Genomic DNA, 25,110 nt, shown 5'->3' with positions numbered 1-25,110 from the left:
ACCAATCCTCTCCAGGATCTCAAACGGCCCTACGAACCTAGGGCTGAACTTGCCTTTTTTTCCATGGTGAAACTTTAAGGAAGACATAGTCTCCCACTTGGAACTCCATGTTCCTGCGCTTCGGATCTGCATAACTTTTTTGTCTACTCTGAGACGCGAGCATCCGAGCTCTAATCTTCTCAATAGTCTCATTGTTCCTCTGAACTACCTCAGGACCCAAGTATTTCCTTTCTCCCATCTCATCTCAGTGAATGGGCAATCTACATTTCCTACCATACAATATCTCATAAGGAGCTATACTCCAATGATCAACTAGTAGCTGTTATTGTAGGAAAACTCTATCAAAGGCAAATACTTACTCCAAGACCCTTTAAAGTCCAGCACACATGATCACAATGTGTCCTCTAATATATGTATTGTCCTCTCAGATTGTCCATCTGTCTGATGATGATAGGTGGTACTAAACTTCAGTTGTGTCTCATTGCCTTCTGCGAACTTCCTCAAAACTTGGAAGTAAATGTGGGGTCTAGATCTGATACAATCGACCTCGGATCCCCATGAAGGCACACTATCTCTCTCACATAGAGATCTGCATACTGGTCAACTGTATTAGTCATCCTCACTAGTAAGAAGTGAGTTGATTTGGTGTATCAATCCATGATAACCCACACCGAATCATGTTGACCCACGGTCTTGGGTAACCCAACCACAAAATCCATTGTGATATCCTCCCATCTCAACTCTAGGATATCCGGAGGCTATAATAACCCTGTTGGTCTCTGATGCTTAGCCTTGACTTACTGACATGTCAGGCACTTAGCCACATACTCAGTTATATAGACCACCAATACAAAGTCCTCAGATCCTGATACACCTTCGTGGTGTCTGGATGCAAAGAGTAAGGCGTAGTATGAGATTCATCCAGAATCTCCCATCTGATAACAGTATCCATCGAAACACAGATCCGTCCCTTGAATCTCAGTAAGCCCATCTCTGACATTGTATAGTCCCTAGCCACTTCAGCTAGGACTTCCCCCTAATCATTGTCAGTTGTGGATCACTCAACTGACTTTCCTTTACCATCTCCAAAAGAGTACATTGTAGTGTGATGTTGGCTAACAGACCAACCACTAACTCTATTCTAGCTCTGGTCATATCCTTTGCCAATTCCTTGGATATCTGTCTCGCACTGTATAATTTCCCTAGCCCCTTCCGGCTTAAGGCATCTGCCACCACGTTGGCTTTTCTTGGGTGATACAGGATTTCACAGTCATAATCATTTACCAACTTCATCCAATGCCTTTGTCTCATGTTCAAATCCTTCTACGTGAAGAAATACTTCAGCTCTTGTGGTCAGTGTATATCTCACACTTCTCCCCATAAAGGTAATGCCTCCATACCTTTAATGCAAAGACCACCGCTGCTAACTCTAGATCATGAATGGGGTACATCTGCTCATATTCCTTCAACTGACATGATGCATAAGCAATCACTTTCCCCGCCTGCATAAGAACATAACCCAAGCCCTGTCTCAAGGCGTCACAGTTCACTACAAACTTCTTCTAATCTGTTGGAAGACTCGGTACTAGAGTTATAATCAATCACCGCTTCAACTCTTGGAAGTTGTTCTCACATCTATTTGACCATGCAAACTTCTGGTTTTTTCGTGCAATTCTGTCAATGGGGTAGCAATCCTTGAGAACCCTTCCACAAAACTCCTATAATAACCTGCCAATCCAAGGAAACTCCTGATCTTTGAGGCATTCCTTGGTCTTGGCCATGCCCTGACTGCCTCAATCTTAGCTGGGTTCACCTTGATACCATCTTTACTATCAATATGACCAAGGAAAGTCACTTGTGGTAACCAGAATTTACACTTCTTGAAATTCACATACAGTTTGTGCTCTCTCAGTCTATGTAGTACCAGCCTGAGATGATGCTCATGCTCTTCCTCTGTCTGGGAATAAACTAGAATATGGTCAATGAAAACGGTCATAAACCGATGTAGATAATTTTTAAACACCATGTTCATTAGATCATTATAAGTTGTTGGGGCATTAGTCAAACCAAATGACATGACGAGGAACTCATAATACCCATATTTGGTGCAAAAAGTTGTCTTCGATATATATTCCTTCTTGATCCTCAACTGGTGATAACCAGATCAAAGATTTATCTTTGAGAATATCTTTTTACCCTGCAACTGATCAAACAGGTCATCTATTCTTAGCAGAGGATACTTATTCTTAATGGTTAACTTGTTAAGTTCCCTATAGTCAATGCACATCCTCAAAGAACCATCTTTCTTCTTCACAAATAGGACTGGCGCACCCCATGGAGAGAAACTGGGTCTAATAAAACCTAAGTCTAACAACTCTTGTAACTGTATCTTCAATTCCTTCAACTCTACCGGGGTCCTTATGTATGGTGCCCTAGACACTGGCTCTGTTTCTGGTGTCAGTTCAATAACAAATTCTATCTCTCTTTTTGGCGACAACCCTGGAAATTCCTGTGGAAACACATCTTGGGATTCATAGACTAATCTAGTCTCTTCTGGTCCCACTGGCACGAACTAAGTGGTATCCACCACACTGGCTAGGAATCCTATGCAACCACCTCGTAGTAGGTCTCTAGCCCTCAATGTTGATATCATGGGTACATGTGGTCCATGCACAGTGCCAACAAATACAAAGGGATCCTCAGGCTCAAAGGTTACCCTTTTCTTTTTACAATCAATGGTTGCCCCATATCTAACTAACCAATCCATTCCTAGAATCATATCAAAGTTGTTCATGGCTAGCTCATTCAAATCAACTGACAACTCTCTACCATCCACTGTCACCAATAATGATCTGACCCATCTCTAGAGACTACCAGCTCCCCCATAGGCAATAAGGTTCCAAACCCAACAGAATAATAATCACATGGCCGACACAGTCTATCAATTACTCTATTAGAAACAAAAGAGTGTGTAGCACCAGAATCAATCAAACAATATAAGAGGTTCCAACACTAGAAAGCTGACCTATCACTACTAAGGGACTAGCCTCAGCCTCAACCTCTGCCTGCGTTAATGCGAACACTTGAGCTGGAGTCGAGTTGTCTGCCTTCCTTGGTCCTTCCTTTCTTGCTCTCGGGCAATCTTTCCTTAAGTGTCCCACTATCCTGCACAGAAAGCAGGTGTTTGCTCGACACTCTCCCACATGGCACCTCCTACACCTGGCGCACTCTGGGTAAGTCCTCCAGCCCTCTTACCGCCCTGGTGGCCTATCTGTATACCACGGCCTCCTATCAGGGCCTAGAGCTGAAAAGACATCTGAAGCCTTCATTTTCTGGTCACTTGGGCCACCGCCCCTACCTGAACCAATAAATGGAGGTCTCATTCTCCTGGTATCTCTCCTGGCTGCGTTCTCGTGCCAGATTTTGTTCTCTGTGCCCTCTAAAGTAAGGTGTTGGTATTAAATGATCAAATCAAAGGTACGCAGTGAAATATATGGACCCATTTTAATAAATATCAATACCAGCTAGGATCATACACATATATAATATTAAATCACATACAAAGAGATCAGGGATTACCTCTTGTAGCCTATCAAGAGTCCTTGAGTCTTTTTGTATAAATCAACGATCTTCCTATCCAGTGTTCTGAGATCTCACACCCTGATCTTCCAGACCAATCCTCAAACACACAAGGATGTGTGTGGGCACGTAGGATTCAAAAGGTTGATTTATGTGACTCCCTAGATGTACTCAACACATGAGATCTATAGAGTTTTGACATAGAGAAGGTATAGAATAGTTTTCAGATTTAGAGAAAACTATCACTTTTTAGAGAGAGTATGATTATCCTTTTTTTGAATATCACATATATCAGATTTATAAAGATATTTAATCTAATTAAATAATCTTTATTTAATTAAAATATAATTCAAATTAAAACTGATTAGATATTTTCATTTAATTATCTATTTAAATCATATTTAAAAAGAATAATTAAATAACTAATTAAACAAATTTATTTGAAATTCAAAATTCAAATCCCAGGGATAAAAAACCCTGATGCTAGGCGCCAACTATACAGTGTGTGTCGCCTAGCCCTATTAGGGTTTCCCTAATTTTCTTATTTGTTTATTTAATCAACTTTTAAGACAAGATATTTATTCCAACATAAATATCAGTTAATTCAAAATTAACTTTATCTTAAAATATCATTTTTAAATTAATTAAATAAATGTCATATTATAAATAAGATATTTATTATTATCTCTCTTTATATTAATCCAAACAAGATTAATATTAACTTTAGTTAAATAATTAATTAATTCACAATTAATCAATTACCCATAATTATCAAATAATTATTTATTTGCCCTGGAAAATTAATTCATTTGCAATTTAGTCATTTCTCTTAACAAATCTTTCTTTTGACATCCTTACCCTTGACAATGTAGGACAGATGTGATTTGGGGACCATGGACCTATAATACGAAGCTCCAATAAACCAGATTATTAATTAAACTCTTTAATCTAATAATCTTATTTATTAATTTCATGATTGCTCCACTATAAATATGAAATTACACTCTAAGTATTTATAGAATTATATTTACAGAGTTTTCTCTAGTAGTCCATTGATATAATCAATATATGTAGTTATGTCCTCCATTATTGGTTCGGTAATTAGAGCTGGTCAAAATTATCGTTTTACCCTTCTAATTACATCTTGATCCTTAAGTACCATTAATTCACTAGCGAATAATTAATCTATAATATAATTATAGATTTGAGCTCAATAACTATTCAATTCCAGAATCAACCCTTAAGGGAACCAATATTAGATCTGTTAGGAAAGCATGGATTCCAATATTGTAATTCATGTTCCCAGTCATCCATGATATTGAATCTCCAAAACAAAAGTCATTAGCCTCATTATTCTAAGAGACCTTAACGAGTGAATCAAAAGATTCAATAAACATAAACAGGAGTTCATGAATACTCAGGATTTACCATGATCTACAAATGATCATCTAGTATGACAAGAATTAAATCTTTACATCAAACGACAAGTTTATACAAATAATTAATTATCATCGGTCTTGTCATATATAATCTCTATTATATACAACAACTTTACTAAGATGTCTATCCACATCAGTAATCTGAATCTAGATTACTTGCATCTCGCATGCTTATCAAATCGTACTAGTAACCATTCATTAAAGATTCATTACTTTAATATGTTACTGACTATTTTATTCATTATATATTATCTTAATTCTCTCGTACTAATACAAGATCATATTCTCATGATTCAATAAGGAATTTTATTCATATTATTATATAATTAATTCAAACAATAATTATAACATTCAAATATAATAAAATTGTACTTTTATTTAAAACTAATAAAATGTTTTTACATGCTTTTAGGGCATTAATCCTAACATAAGGGCATTCTCTACCACCTTTGCATATGTTGTCACTCCAGGCACAGTGGTAATGCGAACATCTCGAGCTATCGTAGGTTGTAGCCCCTGAAGGAACCTTTCCTTCCTTGTCCCATCAGTGGGCACCAATTCTGCAACAAACTTGGCTAATCAGTCAAACCCCAATGCATACTCTGTCACTGACATGTTTCCCTGCAGCAGCTTACTGAATTCTTCTGCCTTTGCAGCCCTAACTGCATCATTATAATACTTTTCATTGAATACAGTTCTGAACTCCTCCCAATCCAAGGTATTCACGTTCCTAGTCTGGGATATCACTTCCCACCGAATTCGGGCATCCTCCCGAAACATGTATGTGGCACAAGCCAACCTCTCATTACCAACTACCCTCATGAAATCTAGGATAGTGGCAACCATACTCATCCACTGTTCGGCCTTGGCCGGATCTGCACTACCCTAAAAAATTGCAGGGTGTTGTTTCCTGAACCTTTCATAGAGAGGTTCTCATCTGTTCCCAGCCTCTAATGGCTATGCTACTATCGGCACCAACATAGGTGGCACCTCTGGCTGAACATTCCCTGCAGGTACCTGTGGTTGTCTCAGGAGGCAGATCTCTTCTTCCTGCCTCTGTAATCTGGCTTACAAATCAACAAGCACTTGCTGCCAGTTCTCAGGAGCTGGCGGAGGGGTCTGACCCTAATTATCATTCTCGGCCTGTATTTCTTGGTCAGCTAGTGAATCTAGCTTCTCTGGAAGCATACCTCCAAGCTTATATCTTTCTACAGTAATCAATGTTATGATTGGTTGAATACAAATGATAAGTGTTAAAATACAAGCAAGGTATAAACACTTAGTAGAATTCACATAATGAAGATGTGAATTGGAGTTTCAATTGTAGGCACTTATAAAATGAAAATTTGGGTCCAAATTGATACATGAGAGTGTCTAAGGGTTCCCAAAATGTTTGGTGGCATTTGGAGCATTTTTGGGACCTTTGGAAGTGTCCAAAGTCAGAGAGGGTGGCAATACGTCACCACCCAAGAAGTGAGACATCGCCTAACACCTAGGGTTTCCAGAAACCCTAGTAGGTGATGCATCGCCTGCTGTATTACGTGAAAAATCATAAATGCAAAAATGACGTGTTTTTTAAGTCTAACTCCATTGGTTAGACATAATGATGATGCCTACTCTATATAAGGGTCAAAAACATTGATTTGGGAGACTTGATCACTCTCTCCAATCTCTCTCTATCCTATCTCTCTCTCTAGCTCCAAGAATCTCTAGTTTTCTCCAAGAACTCTCCAAGAAAGTGCTTGACTTAAAGAGTTGAAGGCTTGTTCAATCTCAACCCTCATTTCCTCAAGACAATGCCTCAAGCATCAATGGTGGCTGGGAAATAGAGTATTAGGACAGTGTCTTGCAATGTGTATAAGCCTTGGTTTGCTTAAAGTTTTGCTCAAAGTGGTTATATTTCCTAGGGTTTGAAGCTTCATCAAAATTTAAGAACACCATTGTTCTACTTGGGTTTGCATGTTCTTTCTTAATCTTTCTTAAGTCTCTGTCAATCCAATTTTTTTGTAGATTCTATTTCTTGTGGTGGTGTTATCTCACTCTCCCCCAAAATTCGAATACTCTATAATATGAGATAGCATATCATGGAAGAATCTAACTCTCTTTCGGCATTGAGATTCATAACTTAAGACTTTGTTAGATTTGATGGGACTAACTTTGTTCATGGGCAAGACAAGATTAGGTTCTTGCTGACTACTTTGAAAGTTTTCTATGTCTTGGATAAAGACCTAAAGGCCTTGGAATAACCCAAGGAAGATGATACACAAGAAGTTGTCAAAGAAAGGAAGAAGTGCGAAGAAGATGAGTTGATTTGTAGGGGTCACATCCTTAATGCCCTCTTGGATAGGCTCTATGATCTCTACACCAACACCAAGACCGCCAAAGAGATTTGCAAGGCCTTGGAAAAGAAGTACAAAGCGGAAGAGGAAGGTACTAAGAAATTCCTTATTACTCAATATATGGAATTTAAATTTTATGATGATAAAATCATTCTCCCTCAAATTCATGAGCTACAAATTATTGTGAATAAATTTTCTACTCTTAAAATTGTATTGACAAAACAATTTCTTGTGGGTGCATTATAGCCAAGTTACCTCCTTCATGGAGAGGCTACAGGAAAAAGATGCTCCATAGAAATGAAGAGATTTCTTTGGAGGAAAATCTCAAACGCTTGAGAATTGAGGAGGAATCTCGTTCTAGAGATATAAATGAAGAGAAGTCCAATGGAGAGACTTCTAAGGCCAATGTTGTGGCAAATCCTTCTAACAAGGGGAAAGGAAATGGCAAAAACAAGGGCAAGGGTCTAAAACCCTTGGGGCCCAAGAAGAATGAGGGGCAATTCAAAAGTTCCAAGGGACCTTGCTTTGTGTGTAGCAAGAATGGACACTTTGCTAGAGATTTTAGGTTCAAGAGGAGCCATAACAATGAGGCAAAAGTCCACTCATCCCAAGAGGAGCTAGTAGCAACACTAAGTGAGATCAATGCCATTCATGGAAAGGTGAGTGGGTTGTGGTATGATACTTGTGCCACTATTAATGTTACCTATGATAGAACTCTATTCAAGACCTTTGAAACTTCAAAGGAAGGGCATGAAATCCAAATAGGCAATGAGGAAAGGTCTAAGGTTGAAGGAAAGGGAACCGTTGACTTGTTCTTCACATCCGGCAAGAAGGTTCTACTCACTAATGTTTTGAATGTATCATAAATGAGTAGAAACCTTGTGAGTGGCAATTTATTTGGAAAACTAAGAATCAAGGTTGTCATAGATTCCCGCAAGCTTATTTTATCCAAAGACAATATTTTTGTGGGAAAGGGATATGCTTGTGATGGCATGTTCAAACTTTGTACTTCTATTGACAATGTGAACAATAAAATATCTTCTTCTTGTTATATGCTTGACTCAAATTCTATTACTTTGTGGCATGTTAGACTTTCACATATAAGATTTAGCACAATTAAAAGGGCTATCAAATGTGGATTAATTGATTGTGATAATGTTACGCATGGAAAATATGAATTATGTGTTAAATCTAAAATGGTAAAGAAACATTTTCCTAGTGTTGAAAGAAAGTCTAAGTTGTTAGATTTGATACATAATGATTTATGTGAACTTAATGGAATGTTGACTAGAGGAGGAAGTAGATATTTTATTACTTTCATTGATGATTTCTCTAGGTTCACATATGTATATTTGCATTAAAATAAAGATGAAGCATTTGATGTGTTTAAAGTGTATAAAGCGGAAGTTGAAAATCAACTTGAACGGAAAATTAAAATACTTAGAAGTGATAGGGGTGGTGAATATTTTTCAAATGAATTTAACTTGTTTTGTGAAGAACATTGAATAATTCATGAATGTACAATCCCTTATACTTCACAACAAAATGTTATAGTGGAAAGAAAGAATAGAACATTTATTGAGATGATTAATGCTATGCTATTACACTCTAAATTGAAGTTTAGTTTGTAGGGTGAAGCCTTGCTATCGGCTTGTCATATTTTGAATCGTATTCCCATGAAGAAAAATAATAAATCTCCATATGAGTTATGGAAAGGAAAGAAACCAAACATTGATTATCTTAAAGTGTGGGGGTGTCTTGCTTATTGCAAGAGCACCGATCCAAAAAGGATCAAGTTGGGTCCAAGAGCTATAAGATCTGTATTTGTGGGTTATGCCCAAAATAGCAAAGCTTATAGATTATTAGACTTTAATTCTAATGTAATAATTGAATCTAGAGAGGTTGAGTTCTTTGAGAATATGTCATGCGATGACAACAAGTTATAACCAACTCAAACTAGAGAGCCCAAGAGGAGACTCCTAGAATAGTTGGTGAGCAACCTCAATTACCTAGAAGGAGCCAACACTACAAGAAATTCAGCCTTTACCTACCCATTTTTTACCTACATATATTTATTGGTAGCTAAAGAGTTCCTTTACCTACGATTATATTTTCGTAGAGACTATTGGTAGGGGATTCTCCAATAAAAAGGGCAGGGCTATAAATTTTATTATTACCTGCCATTAGTATTCGTAGGTAAAATATTTACCTACAATTATGTTTGGAGGGAAATATTTTGTTGATTCCCGCTTATTTTTCCCTCCATTTTTTGCATAATAAAAAAAATAAAAAAATACGTGGATGCTGACATGTGAGAAATATAGTGACATATCAAGTGAGTAATACAAGTGGACGTATTACTAAGTGACATGTGGCACTAACATTATATTTTAAAAAAATTATATAAATTATAATTATTATTAAATTAATATATATATTTATATAAGCCTAACTCTAATAACCCTAACATCACTAACCTATCTAACTCTCATGAGCCGCCTCCCCCACTCTGCTCTCGTCTTCCCCATTTTCGATTCCCCTCTCTTCCCATTTCTAATTCCCATCTCTTCCCCATTTTCGATTCCCTCTCAACAGGTTAATCCCATTTTCAGAGCCCCTCTCCCCATATAGCTCTCTTTTTTGGGCTCCCTCTCAATAGCTCTCCCATTTCAGACCAGTTTCTATGGTGTACGATTGCTTCAATCTCTGAGGCTGTGCCATTTTTCTTCGAATCTTCGAGCTGTTGCCAATTTTCTTTGAATTTCTAAGCCGCCACCATCGTCCTTCGCACCATTGTTGTTCACTTCTGGGTTGCTGTCATTTTTCTTGAGCTCTTAGTCACCTCCATCTCTATGCCTCACCCATTGTTGTTCAGTTTTGTTTGGGTAATTTTTTATTTCAGATCTGATTATATTGTGTTGTGATTGTTGGTATTAATGTCTCTAATTTTTTGTTTAAGGTTTGGTTTTGGTTTCTTTAGAGGCTGTGATTATTTCGTGGTGGATTGGCCTGGCTTTGAGATTTTTCTGGTGGCTTTTACGTTGGATTGGTGGCTGTAAATTTTTTAGAAGTTAGGTTCTTGGTGGCTTTGAGTTTCGAAAAAATTGGCTTGGTGACTTTGAGGTATAAATCTATGATTTTTTTTATTCAATCCCCACTGATCTGAAAGATTAATGATGATTCATTTTTCTGAGGCTTTGTTATTTTTGTTCTGAGGCTTTGTGATTGTTATGCTTTGAGAAAATTTTGTTTTGATGATTACTATGTTTTGGGTCTGAGTTGTTTCACTATTATTTAGTTGTGATTTTGTTTAGAGTTTTTCAATTATGTGTCATTGTTGTAATCTGTTTTATGTTTTCATTGTTATGCTTTGAGGAAATTTTGTTTTGATGATTACTGTGTTTCAGGTCTGAGTTGTTTCACTGTTATTTAGCTGTGATTTTGTTTAGAGTTTTTCAGTTATGTGTAATTATTTTAATCGGGTTTATGTTTTCATTGTTATATTCTGGTTCATTTTTTTATTGTCCTTAGTCTTTGAACTGTTATTTGTGTTGGGGTTTTGTTTATGCTCAAAGAGTTCCCCTATGCTTTCTTATTTTGATGAGAAATGCTTTTTACCTTACTTTGTGTATATAAATCCGGTTTATTGTTTTTGAATAAAATTTTGAACATTTATTTATAATTTTATAAATTTTGTATCTTTGTCTATTCAGTTAGTAATTTTTTAGGTACTTAGTTATTTTGCTAGTTTTTCCATTCTTATAAAAAAAAATTGGGAATTAAATTGGAAATATATCTGCCTTGTTTGCTATGTTCAAAATATGTATCTGTTTTATATTCCAAGTTTCTGAAGTTTTTATGGCATATGATGAGAAAAAAGGAATATGGACTAGACTAGATTTAGCAGAAATATATGTAAGTATAAATTTTAATTTTTAATTTTGTAACTTATTTATAATTATCATTACTAATTAGAAAATAAAATGAGTATATAGGATAAAATGATGGTGTTAAGGGCTCAACACACTCCAGAAGAAATGTCTGATAAAGATTATGGAGCGTATTCTTGGACGCTCTTCTGCACACTTGAAAGGTTGGGGTCGATCTTTTTCAAGTACAACTTCTACTTCCCAGCGCAATCCAACTGAGTCAAATAAGCCAGCATATGAGGAACTAGCCCAACACCTTGATGAAGCAAACAACCGACTTGATTCTACAAATGACCAACTAAGTATTGTTTTGGAATACTAAGGAAAAACAATATGATGCCACCGCCTCTGTCAGATCAATGTTCTGATGCCAATGTTGGAAATTCTCTCGTCCCTTCAATTCTAGAGGAACAAGATGATTTGTAGTTTTTTTTTATGTTTTTAATTCAAAACTTTAAAGATAAATTATTATGGACATTTTATCTTTTATGTTTATTTGTTTGAACATTTTATAATATATGTTTATTTTATTTTATAAAATTTGTCGCTCCCCTCAACTCGAGACCCAATCCCAATTCAAATTCTACCTCTTCTAGGACACTAGCGCGATGGCGCTACAACCTAGCGCGGTTGCGCTAGGTTGCCAAAAACCCCAAAAATTGCCCAGAACATAAGTGTTCTTCCCCAATTTCCAATCTCGCAATTTCTCTACCCAACCAGATCAAATTTCAACCTAAGAACAAGTATTTCAGCATAATTTCGACAACAAAACACACCACAAAGCTTAGGCAACAAAACTCAATACTCATCTCACCACAATACACCCATAAACTAATCACTAGGAATCAAAGTTAAAAAAAACTCAAGAACACCATTAGAATGCCAAAACCAGGGGTCTTACCTCTGAATTTCTCTAGGGAAATTTGAACTCCTTAGGTGCAGACACTCCTAGCAGCCTCAAGTCCCTTGCCACAAGCTTAACTCCCCTTCAATCTCCTCAAGAATCCAAGCTTGGCCTAACCACTTTTGAGTACCCTTGAGTGCTCTTCCAAAATGGCTAACCAGTGAGAATAGAGAGGAAAAACGTGAATAGCCTCAGCTCTTGACCCTTAGCCAAATCCCACTAGCCACATGGTTAAAAGACCAATATACCCTGGCCCTATTATTTCTCTTTCAAGACATTTCCAATGGAAAAATTATCATTTGGCATAATTCCCGTTAATCTCAAATTACCCCACATATTCTCAAATAAATCTATCAAACTAGATGTTCACCAAGTTAATTCTTGCTACTCAATAAATTCTGGTAATTTGCCAAATTACCAAAATACCCCTAAGATCACCCCGAGTCGGGTATTTGACCCCGTCGTGACTAAACCGCTAACTTGCTCACTAGGATCGCCTCATACCGAATAACTTAAATATATCCACATAATAATGTGGTCTCAATAATAAATCACATATATTTACAATTATACCCTCAACGAGTCAAAATTACGAAAATGCCCTTCTAATAGGAAACGGGCCCACATGCATGCTTAATACACCTAAACATGCCAATATAGTCACATTATAATATAACTCACATAGTTCATATAATCATGCACATAATCACAAACATGCACATAATATGCAATTATTGCCCTCATAGCCCCCTAATCATGGCACTACGCCTTATTAGGGAAATTTGGACGTTACATGTCGACTATCTGATCTTCCTATGCAACAAATTGAACATTGAGATCTTTCTGAGCCACCATATCTCTAATGAAATGAAAGTCAATCTCAATGTGTTTTGTCCGAGCATGGAAAATTGGATTGGCAGCCAAATGAGTAGCACTCATATTATCACACCATACTATTGGAACCGAATCAAGTGGGAGCTTGAGTTCATGGAATAGATGCTTGTACCAAGCCAATTTAGCTGCCACAATTGGTAGAGTATGATATTCGGACTCGGTGCTGCTACGGGAAACAAAACGTTGCTTGGTGGAAGACCAAGACACAAGAGACAATCACCCAAAAACACACAGAATCCACCAGTACTCCGCCTATCATCTGGGCTAGATGCCCAATCTGCATCATTAAAAGTAGAAATATGAAGAGAGGGAGTGATTGTAATCAAAATACCATGGGTTGGAGTGCCTCGAAGGTACCTCAGAATACGCTTCACAGCTAGCCAATGTGCAGAGGTTGGTTGTTGCATAAACTGACATGCCTTATGGACAACAAAGGCAATATCGAGTCTCGTCATAGTCACATACTGAAGAGATTCAACCACACGTCTATATTTACTAGGATTGGCAATGGAATCTCCATCATGTTGAGACAAAGGCTTGCTGACTAAACCAGATGTTGGAGCCGCTTTGGAGTCCATCATATCTGTTTGAGTTAGGAGATCTCGGATATATTTTTGTTGACAGAGATGCACCTGGCCAGGGTTGTATGTTACTTCAATACCTAAGAAATATCGAAGTTTTCCAAGGTCTCAAAGAGTGAACTTGTTATGTAACATCTGAATAAACTTGTCAACAAATTTGGAGTCATTACCAGTGATGATAATATCATCTACGTAGACAAGAATGGATTTGATAGTTGTAGTACAGTGAAACATGAACAAAGAGTGGTCAGACTTGGAACAATTAAAACCCTGTTGTTGTAGAGCTGAACTAATCTTGGAGAACCAAGCTCTTGGAGCTTGCTTTAATCCATGAAGAGCTTGCAATCATGAGAGGGGTTTTGAGAGCCAACAAAACCTAGTGGTTGAGTCATATAGATATCTTCAGCAATATCACCATTTAAAAATGCATTGTGCACATCTATTTGACGAACAACCCACCGTCGAGAAAGAGCCACAACAAGAATACTCTGATTGTTCTGGTTTGACTACTGGGCTGAAAGTCTCAAAGTAATCAACCCCTAGGGTCTAAGTAAAGCCCTGAGAAAAAAGCACGGCCTTGTGACGATCAAATGTACCATATGGGTTGTATTTGACTTTAAACAACCATTTGTAGTCAATAACATATGCTCTTGAGAGTGGGGAAACTAATTTCCAAGTACCATTTAGATGCAAAGCACTGAGTTCAACTTATGTTTCCTGTTGATAACTTCATTTTAGTGTTATTTTAGAATGTGTTTTTGTGGTAATCTTAAGTCTTTTTGTGTGTTTTGTGCAAGATTGTGTGTTTGTTTGTCTTTGTTGTAGGATGGTGCGATGAATCATGAGAATAATGTAAAAAGAAGTGAAAATGGTGGGAAAATGAGGCTCTTGGTGGTTGTTGGACTCAAAATGATGCTAAGGATGATTAAAAGACAGGTTTTGATGAAGAGATGAGTTGAAAGACCTAATCTGAGAAAAAATTGAATTAAAGTCGCGACTTGGACTTATGAGTCACGACTCAAGGCAAAGTCAGAGACGCATAGCAGCTGGATGGAATTAGTGTCGCGACTTGGGCTTACAAGTCGTGACTCAGGAGGAAAACTGAGGCTCAGCTAAGGGAAGAATTGGACACGGGTCGCGACTTGAGATGCTTAAGTCGCAGCGCCTGAGGATTATTCACGGAAGTAAAAGGCTCCAAAATAAACACGGGACGCGACCCAGAGAAGGCCAAGTCGCGGCCCGCATAGGAAAAACACAGCCCTTGTTATTTTTTTTATTATAAATTCGTATTTAGGGTTTAATTAAGTCATAAGGTCAGCTTTTAATTACGTTTTTAGAGACTAATTTTGATTCTTAGGCTAGTAATTCTGCATTTTTGTATTTTTCTTTCTTCTTTAAGTTTATGAATCTTATGTTATTTTATTATTATTTTGTTGATTTAGTCATGCCTGATATGAACTAAACAATTTGTATCTAGGATTTAATGTAGTCACTTGGATTTCTATCTAATTGAATTAGGATGTTCTATTGATTTTTCTTCTCTATTCTAATCTATATAGTGTGTGTTTAATGCTAGTACATGTATGACTTGTATAGTAATTAGGTTTCCATGCTTAATGCATTCTATATGTTTAATTTTATCACAAAGATGTAGAAAACCTGCATATAGGCTGAGATCTTATATCTTGAAAAAGAATAGGAGTCGATTTATGTTAACCTACTGTTAGAATAGGAAGAAAGAAATCTAGAATTGATTAATAAAATTAGTAGAATGAAAAGTTGATAAAATTAACACCCCAAGTCTTTTTAATAGTAATTTAAATCTCTTAATTAGTTGTTTTTGTTTAAAGTTGTTTTCAATTTTAAAATTAAATTCAAAAATCAAAATTTTAGTTGCCAAATAGAAATTTAAAGAACAATTAGTGGTACTTGGAAAACAGTCTTTGAGGGAACGATACTCTACTTATCATATATTACTTGAATCAATTGCGTGCACTTGCGTATATACATATTTTCACGATCAAGTTTTTGGCGTCGTTGCCAGGGACTAAATTTCCAATATCATAGTTAATTGTTATTTGTTCTAATTTGGTTTTTTTTATTTTATTTAATTATTGTTTAATATTTATTCGAATTAAGGTTGTATTATGTTTCAGGAATTGTTGGTATATGCGAGGAAGTAGGCAAAAGGAGATTATACCACTAGACCTTGAAATTGAGAGAACGTGCAGACAGAACCGAAAGATAAAGAAAAAGTTGGACTTTCCCATGGCTGAGAACGCAAATCACGTTGTCAACAACAATGCAAATATGGGTGATGCAGCTAAGGTAGATCCACCATTAAGGAATTATGTACTCCCTATTGTCACAGGGATTTATTCAAGTATTCGACCTCCAATTGTTGAGGCAAATAATTTTGAAATAAAACACTCAATTATTCAGATGGTGAAAAACTGTGGACAATTTGGGGGTTACCAAATGAGGATCCAAATCTACATATCACAAACATTTTGGAGTTATGTGCGACATTTAAAATGAATGGGGTGAGTAACGATGTTGTACGATTGAGACTATTCCCATTTTTACTAAGGGACAGAGCTAAGAGTTGGTTGAATTCTTTACAAGCCAACTCTATACTTACTTGGGAAGATTTGGCTCAGAATTTTCTTGGTAAATATTTCCCCCTGCCAAGTCAGCCAGAATAAGAGGAGAGATTAACAACTTCCATCAACTAGATGGGGAGTCTTTGTATGATGCATGTGAACGATTTAAGGAATTGCAAAGAAAATGCCCACATCATGGAATAGAGAAATGGCTGTTAGTTCATACTTTTTATAATGGTTTGGGGGGAAATACAAGGACAATTATAGATGCAGCATTAGGAGGAGCGTTTATGAGAAAAAGCGCTAATGAAGCATATGAGCTATTGGAAGAGATGGTTATGAATAATTATAATTGGCCTTTTGAGCGAGAGAATAAGAAAGTAGCAGGAGTCTTATAAGTTGATCCAATTGCACTATTGACCGCTCAAGTAGCATCTCTAACCAAACAATTGCAGCAAACTAATCTCGCCGCACAAGCAATGCAAGTACAGAATGTCATGAGTTGTGAGATTTGTGGAGGACCTCATTCTTATGAACAATGTCTGAGCATAGCTAGTTGCTCAACAGATGTGAGCAATATGCCCTTGGAAAAGGCACATGTTATAGGTAATTTTTCAAGACCTACACCTAACACTTACTCAAATTCCTATACGCCTGCTTGGAAAAATCACCCTAATCTGGCTTGGAAAATAATCAAGGGTAACAACCGCAATATCCACAATACCCACCTCAACAACCTCCTAATCAACCAACTTATGGATTACATTCTATACCATATTTTGATCCAAACCCACGCCCATCTCATCCAACCCCTCAAATGAACCCACCAACAATTCAGCCAGACCAATTAAATCGGTTTATGACTGAAACCAGGGCATCTATCAGAAGTTTGGAGACACAAATAGGTCAATTGGCTCAAATGTTTTCTAGTAGACAGCAAGGGAATTTGCCTAGTTCCACATAGGTAAATCCTACAGAGTAGTGTAATGCAATATCCTTGAGGAGTGGGACTAAGTATGATGGACCTACAGTGGATGACAAGGGGAAAAAGACAGAGGATCAATATGTTACTAGTCCAATACAAGAGGAGGTCACTGAAGACCTTCTAAAGATAGAAAAGCCAAAATACACCACCCAACACCAAGGATTCCATATCCTCAACAGTTCTGAAATGCTAATCTTGAAAAATAATTCTCCAATTTTTTGGATATCTCTCGAAAACTACACATTAACATCCCTTTTGAAGAGGCTCTAGAAAAAATTCCTAGTTATATGAAGTTTATGAAAGAAATTTTGTCAAAGAAAAAGAAGCTAGAGGATTATGAGACAATTGCACTTATTGAAGAGTGCAGCGCGATACTTCAGAAGAAACTACCTCCTAAGCTTAAAGATCCTGGTAGTTTCAATATCCCATGTTCTATAGGGGTTTCAGTAGAAACAAAGGCTTTATGTGATTTAGGGGCCAGTGTGCCTCTATCAATCTTTCGGAAGCTGAATTTGGGAGAAGCTCAGCCAACTACTGTGTCTTTATAGATGGCAGATAGATCAGTTAATCATCCTCGTGGAGTAATTGAGGATGTCTTGGTAAAAGTGGATAAATTCATCTTTCTTGCGGATTTTATTATTTTAGATATGGAGGAAGATGAAAATATCTGAATAATACTTGGAAGGTCATTCTTGGCTACTAGTAGGGCTTTAATTGATGTCCAAAAGGGTGAGTTAAAGCTGCGAGTGCAAAAAGAGGAGGTAATATTTAATGTTTTTGCAGCAATAGAAATTCAAACTTGTTGTAGAGTTAAAGTGGTAAACCAAGGAGATAACAAGTTGGAAGTCTCTAAGAAAAGATCCATAGTTAAAACTGGAATGTGAAAGGGGTGTCATCGGTTAAAAAAGTACTTTAGTGAAAGGATTCAAATGTTACATGAGCGAGGGAAAGTTCCACTAATTTCTAATCACAAGAAACGAGGGCCAAATCATGACAGTATGGCTCTCAAGGATGTGAGGGGAGGACTCGATTCGAGTTGAATATAAAAGAAAACAAGCGCCCGGCTAAATGACATTAACGACAGTGCGTTTGGAGGCATTCCAATCTTTTATTTGCAATTTTTGTTTTATATTAGTTTTATTTAAGTTTTTTATTATGAACATTTAATTTTAGTATTTTGTTTATTTATTTTTATTTTATATTTATTTCTATTAAATATGAGACTAATTTGAGTTGGAGTGCTAATTTGGGCCCAGGAAATTTGTTTTCCTTTCCCCATTTTTGATTCACCATCTTGATGAGTATCATTTTAAGTAGTATGAGGCACCAGGTAAGTTTTCTTTCTTTACTTATTTTTAAACATTGGGGACAATGTTTAGGTTAAGTTTGGGGGAGGGAGCTTATTTTTCTGTTAGTTTTGTTTTGTGTGATTTGTCTATGTTAGTGTTTAAAGTTATGTTTTAGTGTGTTTAGTTTGGTACCAACATGAATAATAATTGACAACAATTATCGATGAGAATAAAATGAATGTTATGAGTATAATTCAAAGAAAATGAAATCTGAAAAAAATTCGGTGTGCTTGATTGAACACTCCGTTAGTTCATTTTAGTTTAGGGAACATTTGTTGAATATCTTGTTATGATGTTAAATTTATGTTTTTGATATTGATTATGCTTGTTGAAATTGGTTAGTGGAATGATGAATGGAAAGTGAAAATTATTTTCAACAATTCTAGAACTTGCTTACTTGTTATTTGAGGCGAAATAATATATCATTTATGCTTAGGAATATGATTAAGGCCATCATTTGGATCATTTGAGCTTTTCTTGCCAACCTTAAATTACTTAATCCTTTATTTACCCATTTTTTAGCCTAATTTTGCATCTTTTTGTTCTAAACCATCATTTAAGCCTAATACATGCAACTTTGTTGTATATCCTTCCCTAATATACTATGAGCATATGATTGAGAAATAATTATGGGGATTGATGTGTAATGGAGTTAAATTATGATTTGAGTGGGTTTAGAAAATGAAAAGTGAAAAAAAATTTAGAGAGAATATATATATTGAAATATATATATATCAATACACTCCTAATATGAATGTATAGAAAAATCAAGTTTGGGAGAGTGTAGTTATTATTGAAAAAAATAATAATAAATATATATCTCTCTCTAAAGAAAAAAAAATAAATAAGAAAGGGGATTATGGGACTGTATTATTATGAAAGTAAAGTTGGTGAGTTTTGGTCATGTTCTTATAGTTAAATGAGCTTAAAAATTAATTTTTCATCTACCTTTACCTAAGCCATCATTACAAGCCTATAGATATCCTATTAATTCTTATGTATATCATGATTTATATTAGTGGAGAATAGCAAGTAAGTGAGCTTATGGAATTACTTGGTTTGAATGGATCGATTGGAAAGAAATTTGGTGAGCATAATTGATTTCGAATATGTTTATTTAATGATCATGATTTGATAATCCAATGTTAGTAGACTAAAGTGTGTTGATGGAGTGTTTTGATCAAAATTCTAGATTGAATAAGCTGTTTAGTAGTTTTCTGAGAATTATATGATTAACATTCATGATTTTGAGGCATAATTGTTGTTGTTGGTATAATTCATGTTGTTAGAGTCTAGGTTTGTTTTGAGTCCTTTGTTCGAGGGAAAATAAAGAGTAAGTTTGGGGGAGTTTGATAACTTCATTTTAGTGTTATTTTAGAATGTGTTTTTGTGGTAATCTTGAGTCTTTTTGAGTGTTTTGTGAAATATTACGTGTTTGTTTGTCTTTGTTGTAGGATGATGCGATGAATCATGAGAATAATGTAAAAAGAAGTGAAAATGGTGGGAAAATGAGGCTCTTGGTGGTTGTTGGACTCAAAATGATGCTAAGGATGATTAAAAGACGAGTTTTGATGAAGAGATGAGTTGAAAGACCTAATCTGAGAAAAAATTGAATTAAAGTCGCGACTTGGACTTATGAGTCGCGACTCAAGGAGAAGCCAGAGACGCATAGTTGTTGGATGGAATTAGTGTCGCGACTTGGGCTTACAAGTCGCGACTCAAGAGGAAAATAAAGGCTTAGCTAAGGGAGAAATTGGACACGGGCCGCGACTTGAGATGCTTAAGTCGCAGCGCCTGAGGATTATTCACGGAAGTAAAAGGCTCCAAAACAAACACGAGCCGCGACCCAGAGAAGGCCAAGTCGCGGCCCGCATAGGAAAAACACAGCCCTAGTTATTTTTTTATTATAAATTCGTATTTAGGGTTTAATTGAGTCATAAGGTCAGTTTTTAATTATGTTTTTAGAGACTAATTTTGATTCTTAGGCTAGTAATTCTGCATTTTTATATTTTTCTTTCTTCTTTAAATTTATGATGTAGGATCTTGGAATTTAAATCTAGATGCATGCTTCCTATTATTTTTCCAAACACATAATAGAAACATAGAATAACATGACATACATATGAACATCAAATTCGTAAATTAACATAAACACAAAGATGTAGAAACTTACGAATACGTTGCGGAACTGGAACAACTCCTTCCTTCAATCTATCTAGCCATTGATTTCTTTCTGTAGCAGAGTATTATCATGAGAATGTACTAGAACAACAACACAGTCTTTCTCACCAAGCCTTTGATCAACCTAGAACTAGTGTGGGCTGGTTCTCAACACATGAGATGGAGATCTAGAAGAGAAGAAGAGATAGTGGCTAAGAAAGGATTAGAGTGTCTAGGTTTTCATTTACCCAATGAATCAACTGAGACTCACTTCTTTATGAAAACCCTAGATATCATATTCCTTATATAGGCAACTTAATGGGATTTATTTAAATTTATCAAAAATAATAAACAAAAAATAAAAGCATTGGGCTGCCATAAATGGACTTGGGTTCAATCTCTTTGTTTTGAATTTAAATCCCAATTGAGCCTAAATTCAAAACCTTTTTTTAATTAATTAATTAAATTCTTATTCAAATTAACTATTTATAATTAGAAACTTAATTTAATATTATTTATTTATATTGACACCAATTTATCAATATTAATAAATTTACCCAAAGATTCTCTTTTATTCTCTAGATCTCATATATCTATAAATTTTTCAAAATTGACCTAGTCAACTTTAAAAATCCTAATTGATAATTAAATCAATTAATTGAGACATTCTAGATTATTACTCAAAGGTGATGAGGGGACTATGGATCCATGAAATCAAACTCCAATAAGTTACCGTGAATTTATTTACGAATAATTTCACTACCTTATTAATTCCTCGTGACTCCACCATAGACTCAGAATTGAACTCTTGAATTCATAAAACGTATTTTCCAAACCATAAATACATTATCCATTGTTATAACCATTACAGTCAATCAATCCTCTATCAATGAATTACTAACGAGATGGGTGCAAATTACCGTTTTACCCCTCATTAGTATTTTATCCTTAACTCACACTTAGTTCCTTATAAATGATATTTCCGTGAACTTAATCACAGAAATGAGATCTCAATCATTTAACCTTTTGAATAAAGCAATTAAAGAAATCATCTTTTCACTTCTCATACAGAAGTTATAGATTTCATATTTATGAATAATACTCTCACTCAATTACACTACTAAATCTCCAAGATGTAAGTATGGGCTAGACCATAGAGTAAGCTGGTAATGAACAAGTCAAAAGATTTAAATAATATAATTAGCATAATATTATCACTCAGAATTTAGATCGACTTAACCTATGGTCAACGTTGTGACATTGATTAGATTCGATAACAACGATACTTATTTATCAATCAATATTGGTCCTAGTCCGATGTAACCAAATACATCTGATCTTATCTACTTGGTCAATGCCTTGGACAAGATATCACACCCCGAATGTGTAAGTAAAGCATATCGTAGATTCAGTGAAAATCTAATGCACTGATCTAATCTTAGGACTTTGTCTTTTGAACATATAATTACAACTAAAATCCACTATGACCTAGTCACTATAATTGTAACTATCCATATGTTCAGGATTTTATAAATGTTTGTATTATTTCAATAATCATGTAATAAAACAAGCAAGCAACACGGTTGTCAAACTAAATGATTTCTACTACTTTTATCAACAATATAAAATCGCGTTACATGTCCGACATGGTTTTATAAGGGCATAAAACCCAACATATGAATCTTATGTTCTTTTATTATTATTTTGTTGGTTAATCATGTCTAATATGAACTAAACAATTTGTATCTAGGTTTTAATGTAGTCACTTGGATTTCTATCTAATTGAATTATGATGTTTATTGATTTTTCTTCTCTATTCTAATCTATATAATGTGTGTTTAATGCTAGTAAATACTTGATCACTATTTGCTTGATTTAATGATTATGATTCAAAATTTGAAAGATGAGAATTTAATATGCTATCATGATATAGACATAGGTTGCAAATTAGACGAAAGTACCTGTATGACTTGTGTAGTAATTAGGTTTCCATGCTTAATGCATTCTATATGTTTAAGTTTATCACAGAGATGTAGAAAACCTGCATATAGGCTGAGATTTTATATCTTGAAAAAGAATAAGAGTCGATTTAAGTTAACCTGCTATTAGAATAGGAAGAAAGAAATCTAGAATTTATTAATAAAATTAGTAGAATAAAAAGTTAATGAAATTAACACCCTGGGTCTTTTTAATAGTAATTTAAATCTCTTAATTAGTTGTTTTTGTTTAAAGTTGTTTTCAATTTTAAAATTAAATTCAAAAATCAAAATTTTAGTTGCCAAATAGAAATTTAAAGAACAATTAGTGGTACTTGGAAAACAGTCTTCGAGGAAACGATACTCTACTTATCATATATTACTTGAATCAATTGCGTGCACTTGCGTTTATACATATTTTCACGATCACCTGCTTCCAATGAGAATCAAGAAGTGCTTGCTTATAAGACCTTGGTATTGTGATAATGTTGCAGCAAGGAGCAGCAAAGGCCTTGAGTTTATGTATGCCACACTTGCCTCTGGTCATCATTGGATGCAGATTAAGATTGGTAGCTTCCTGCACAGATAAAGTGTTAGTAATCACAGGTTGTTCAACAGGTTCAATAGGTGGTAAAGGTGTAGTGTCTAGAGGGGTAATAGGTTGGATAGGAGGTGGTGAAGGTGAGACTCTAGGTGAGTGATGAGGTGGATGTTGTGTTTGAGGAGGATACAGTAGGACATGAGGGTTGACAGATGGATTAGGCCGCACCTCTTGACATATTCCACATGGTCGCACCTGTTGGCCTAAGGCAAGTTATTGTACCACTGCATTTAATTGAGCCAATTGATGACCATGCTGGTTCTTGTTTGAATTACTCACAACTCATTAACTTACTTTGGTGGTGGATTAGGATCTTGGTCAACAGTTGTGAGTTGGCAGCCATATTAGAAATCAAGCTCCTGGCTGCAGCATGAGTCTTATCAACTAGTGCACCCCCACAAGCTGCATCAATCATACTCCTATCCAATGATCATAATCCTTCATAAAAGTACTGGATTAGGATTTGCTCACTTATCTGATGATGAAGGCAGCTAGCACACAACTGATTGAATCTCTCCCAATATTAATACAATGACTCCCCTGTATATTGCCTTATACAGCATATCTCTTTCCTGATGCTTCCAACTTTAGATGCTGGAAAATATCGTTCCAGGAACATAGTCTTCATACCATTCCAGGTTTCAACAGTACCGGGTGGAAGATAGTACAACCACTCTTTAGCTGCATCCTTCAGGGAGAAAGGAAATGCTCGTAGCTTAATTTGTTCTTCAGTCATTGCAATAAGTTTCATACTAGAACAGACAATATAAAACTCCTTCAAATGTTTATTCGGGTCCTCACCGGCCAACCCATGGAAAGAGGGAAATAAGTGAATGAGGCCCGACTTCAACTCAAAGTTGACATACAAAGGTGGGTACTGTATGCAAAGCGGTTGTTGGTCAAGATTTGGCGCTGCTAACTCTTTCAACGTCCTTTGCTGGGCCATTGTTCTACAGGATCGAACTGAATCATCAGAATCAGATTCTTTGTCAGACGGTAATGGCTCTTTAACAGACTCTACGCGTTGATAATGATGATGAAAGAGTGGATTATCAGTGATAGTTCTGGAAGAGTGTGACGCGGACGATGCCTCAAGATAATCTTTGATTTTTTGTAGTCGATCTTGTGATCGTCTTCACCAGGCATATACACTTGAAAATTCCACGGTAAAAACTAATTAGTTGAAAACAAATAAATTTGAATAATAAAGTGAATAACAATAGTCCCCGGAAACGACGCCAAAAATTTGACGGGTGTCGTGTGCTGTGTCAAATTTAATTATTATTTTATTTTCAGTATCACCAATTATATCAGTATAACAGTAAATATGAGTCGAACCCAAAAGGATTACGTTCAAATTATTATTCAAGAATTAGCAACAAAAATTAAAGAAGGGATTTTTTTCAAGTTTAAATTTAAATAACATAAACACAAGAGCAATAATGAGTTGATATTACCATTTAAAGAAGCAGTTAAGAGTCATTCTCCACAATCATTCAAGACCAATAATAATAAACATTATTCTGACTTCCCAATTAAATTATTAACCCTGTAGATAAAGCTGAAGCAGTCAATTATCCAAATCTCCCCATTACAATTAATCAAGGTGAAGCACTCAATAATTAAATCTTTATACCAAGCAATAGATCCATGAAGCATGTAATCTATTTAACCTAGGAATAACATTAATTTATGTGGAGATAGGTTAATCTAAGCAAAAAATCAATTTAGCATACAATTCGTTTAACCTAGGTTCTAAACTTTATCACAA

At 35.6% G+C, this 25,110-nt stretch overlaps 1 protein-coding gene and 1 non-coding gene across 2 annotated transcripts; both read right to left on the bottom strand.

The window, feature by feature from the left end:
- Positions 1 to 13,143: 13,143 nt before the first annotated feature.
- On the bottom strand, positions 13,144 to 13,662 carry LOC133815233 (uncharacterized mitochondrial protein AtMg00240-like). The gene has a single exon (XM_062248089.1). The coding sequence runs from the start codon at positions 13,660 to 13,662 to the stop codon at positions 13,144 to 13,146; it is 519 nt and encodes a 172-aa protein (XP_062104073.1).
- Positions 13,663 to 16,363: 2,701 nt separating this feature from the next.
- On the bottom strand, positions 16,364 to 16,470 carry LOC133820568 (small nucleolar RNA R71). Its single transcript, XR_009886973.1, has one exon. It is a non-coding gene; the product is annotated as a small nucleolar RNA R71 (small nucleolar RNA).
- Positions 16,471 to 25,110: the final 8,640 nt, after the last annotated feature.

The sequence above is a fragment of the Humulus lupulus genome, chromosome 2, assembly GCF_963169125.1.
Source record: "Humulus lupulus chromosome 2, drHumLupu1.1, whole genome shotgun sequence".
NCBI lineage: Eukaryota > Viridiplantae > Streptophyta > Magnoliopsida > Rosales > Cannabaceae > Humulus > Humulus lupulus.
The sequence above is the reverse complement of the archived record's forward strand: the minus strand, read 5'-3'. Positions and strand labels throughout refer to the sequence as shown.